A 3,244-nucleotide genomic window follows, 5' to 3' on the forward strand; every position below is an offset into this window, starting at 1 on the left:
ACATATTCTGATGATTACAGAATTTTCCAAACTCAACGGAACATTAGGTTTTAACCAATCTGAGAAAGTGATGGCTGGTAATCATACGTGATTGTTCACCACAGGGTGTCAGTGCTCTATAGACCATTTCGCTAGATGTAAACATACTGTTCCCGATACACTTCCTGTTTCTTTTTTTTTAACTTTACACAAACATCACAAAAAAAGTACAACCAACATAACATTTGACTGGATGAAAATGTTACATTAGCACCTTTAAGATGTATTTGTATATGTGAAATAAAAAAATAAAAATAAAAAACAAAAAAACAGGAAGCGCTTCTGGACCAGTGTTGTTTACATCTAGCGAAATGGTCTATAGTGGCCTAATTGCGACGCTGCAGTTTGTGAGATTTAATGAATACGATCATAATGAACCTTTATTTATGTGTATTAAATATGTTAGTCACTATTCTTTGTCATATTCTGTCATCATTTCACTGTATGTAGTCTAATGCCAAAATATGAATATTCAATAATTACTGTTACTGTTAAAAATTATTTAAATGTTTAACTTTGTTAAATAAGGCAGTTACCGCACATTCATTCAGCCATTTTAAACAATGGAATAAGGAGTAGGGGCTCAGAATATGAGCACCAACGCACACAAACAAATGGTTTTACTACAAATAAAACCAAAAATTGCAGTTAACTCAGATTAACTCAGGTTTTACTACACTGTCCATAGTTTAACGATGGTAGGCTATTTGTAGTAAAGGTGTTGTTATACAAATGGTAAAAATGGGGAAAACATGTCACTTTTACTAAAGTAAAACCATGGTTAATTTTTAAAGGGTGTTTATTAGTCAAACTCATTTAAAACTGTACATTCATCAGGTATGAAATATGATCAGTAAAAGAAAAATACCGTTTGTGAGAATGCAGCAGGTTTGTGGGGAAATATATTTATTTATTATTTAGAATGCACATACCGAAGAGAAATATATTTATAGTAACCTTTCAGCAGGTTGAATATGATTCACTGTGTTTTTTAAAGAAATGCCAGCCCTAAAATGTAGTAATGATCTGCATTCTCATGAGAAACCATCTGTATGTAGGTGCGCTGAACGCTAACCGGAAACTACCGAGCCATAACAAGTAAAACGCGGAAGTAGTTGTGAAAGTAGTCTATTTGATGTTGTGGTATCTAGATAGAAACTCTTGAGACCCTCACAGAAACCTCTCCTGCCTCGTTATTTTCAGAAACTGACAAACAAAATAATTGCAATCACCATAAATAATGATAGCAGCATTACAGCTTCATGTTATTTAACAACATATAATTTGATATGCCAAACCTGGTAATCCCAATTGTACATTTAAATGTATTCAAACAAACGCGAACCGAAATCCTATAACCTAAACATTACTACACTAAACATTTACATTAAATGTGAATAAAGATTAAATAGAAGATAAAGAAGATACAATTTTTCCATTTCTGGCTATGAGAGGAGGTCTTTTTAAGTGTTGCTTTTTTTTTTGAGTATTTCCCTGCCAAAATGAATATGCTGACATACTTTTGAATTTAAGCACTTCAATTTATTTGAAAATAGTCAATAACATTAAAATGATTCTGTAAATATGATTTTAAAAAAAAGAAAAGGTAACAGCAGTAAATTAGAAGATCAGTGACAATTTTGAACAGCAGCTTGCAGAGATACAATGAACAATTAATTAATTTTAAATGTTTCTTAGACACATAAGTGCTGTAGTTTTAAAACACTGTTACGCTCCATCTCCATCCATGTTTCAGGGAAGCTGACTAACAAGGCAGGAAGTAATTGTTCTGCAGCAAATGAGGGAGACCTATGCTGTTGGAGAACTTAACCAAGTTTCTTCCACTGAAGAGATAAAAGTTATCTAGGAGAAAAGAAGTCAATGTGTACATTAATCCTAAAGTAATTTCTTTGTATTGTTACAGATCTGTAGAAAAGGAAGTTAGAAACACCTACTGTTGGTCATGTGGGCTGCTGTAACCTCTCCGGTCAACCCTGGAAATCTGATGTTCACTCGTGGGGGATCCCCTTCATCCATTCGATTCTCCCTCTCATCATAACTACCAAAAAACAAAACAGGAAATGTTAAATTCTGATGTCTTTTCAGAGTACATTTTTAAGGGCTTTTGTTTGTAATGCAGCACTAGACCCACCTATAGTAATGTCTGCCAACGAACAGCAGTGTTTTTCCTGTGTTCTGGTTGTGGACGGCAGCATTAATTTTGGTCACAGATGCTGGCAGACCAAAGCTGCTGAGAGGTTTAGGATAACCGGGCTCAAGATTTTGGCCATTGAAAGCCCACACTTGTGTACCTATAAATAAATAAAAGCCATAATAAGAGTTTTTCTGAGCATGGAGATACAGATCGTAAGTGTGATTGTGGTTTCAGCATTCCCAGGTTGTTTGAGAAGATACCTTTGAATAGGAAAAGTTTATCTTGCGCTGGATCCTCATAAGCAGCATCTACATTATCAGGAGCGTTGAGCCAGAAACTCCTGATTGGAAGTTGTATCACAGTGTTGCTCTGAGATTTACGCCAATAAAAGCTGCAGAGACAAAGATATTTGACTTCAAGATTTTGTTTATACTGTATATAAAATACACAAATTTAGTGTCTGTTTTTATGTATTACCCGTTCTTGAAGAACAGTGTTTCTCCCCTAAAAGTCGTCACTGCATCCCAGACCAGGTTTTGACAATTTGGTGGACCTGATGGGATTACCACATAGTAAATAAACATCTTAATATTTATGACTCAGAAATTATAGATATTCTCTTGATGATCATGTTACCATAGAGTAACTGAATCCCTTCAATGTCATTAGAGGACAGAGGGGAACGATCCGGATCAGTAAAGGTGTATAAAGAATGCATCAGAGCGTTAGGATCTTCGGAATGAAAAAGACCCAAAGAGTGACCAAACTCATGGGCAGCCACCAAGAACAGGACAAATGCTGTGGAGAAATTAAGCAGAATAGTTTGGGTACAAAGTAAAAAGGTTAATTGCCGCTTAAAATTTTTACTTGAAATCAAAGCGGTGTCAAAGCTGAGGCTTTGAAAAATATTTTAGCAAAAAGAAAAAAAAAAAGACCGCACCATTATGTGAGTTATTGCGGAATGTGAAAAACTCATCATCATCGAAATGTGCATCTCCACCAAGTCCAGAACCGGGATCAAAAGCATGAGCCAAAGTTTGTAGTGGTCCA

General features: G+C 35.1%; 1 protein-coding gene across 1 annotated transcript; it reads right to left on the reverse strand.

Annotated features, from left to right (window-relative positions):
• Positions 1–1,784: 1,784 nt before the first annotated feature.
• On the reverse strand, positions 1,785–3,228 carry LOC127159419 (collagenase 3; the record flags this gene model as incomplete). The annotated part of the gene is made up of 7 exons (XM_051102248.1): positions 1,785–1,902; positions 1,995–2,098; positions 2,192–2,351; positions 2,455–2,585; positions 2,672–2,747; positions 2,831–2,992; positions 3,135–3,228. Coding segments are annotated over 7 exons (825 nt in total), but the record flags the coding sequence as incomplete, so codon positions are not given.
• Positions 3,229–3,244: the final 16 nt, after the last annotated feature.

The sequence above is a fragment of the Labeo rohita genome, unplaced genomic scaffold (genome assembly GCF_022985175.1).
Source record: "Labeo rohita strain BAU-BD-2019 unplaced genomic scaffold, IGBB_LRoh.1.0 scaffold_2148, whole genome shotgun sequence".
In the NCBI taxonomy this organism is placed as follows: Eukaryota; Metazoa; Chordata; class Actinopteri; order Cypriniformes; family Cyprinidae; genus Labeo; species Labeo rohita.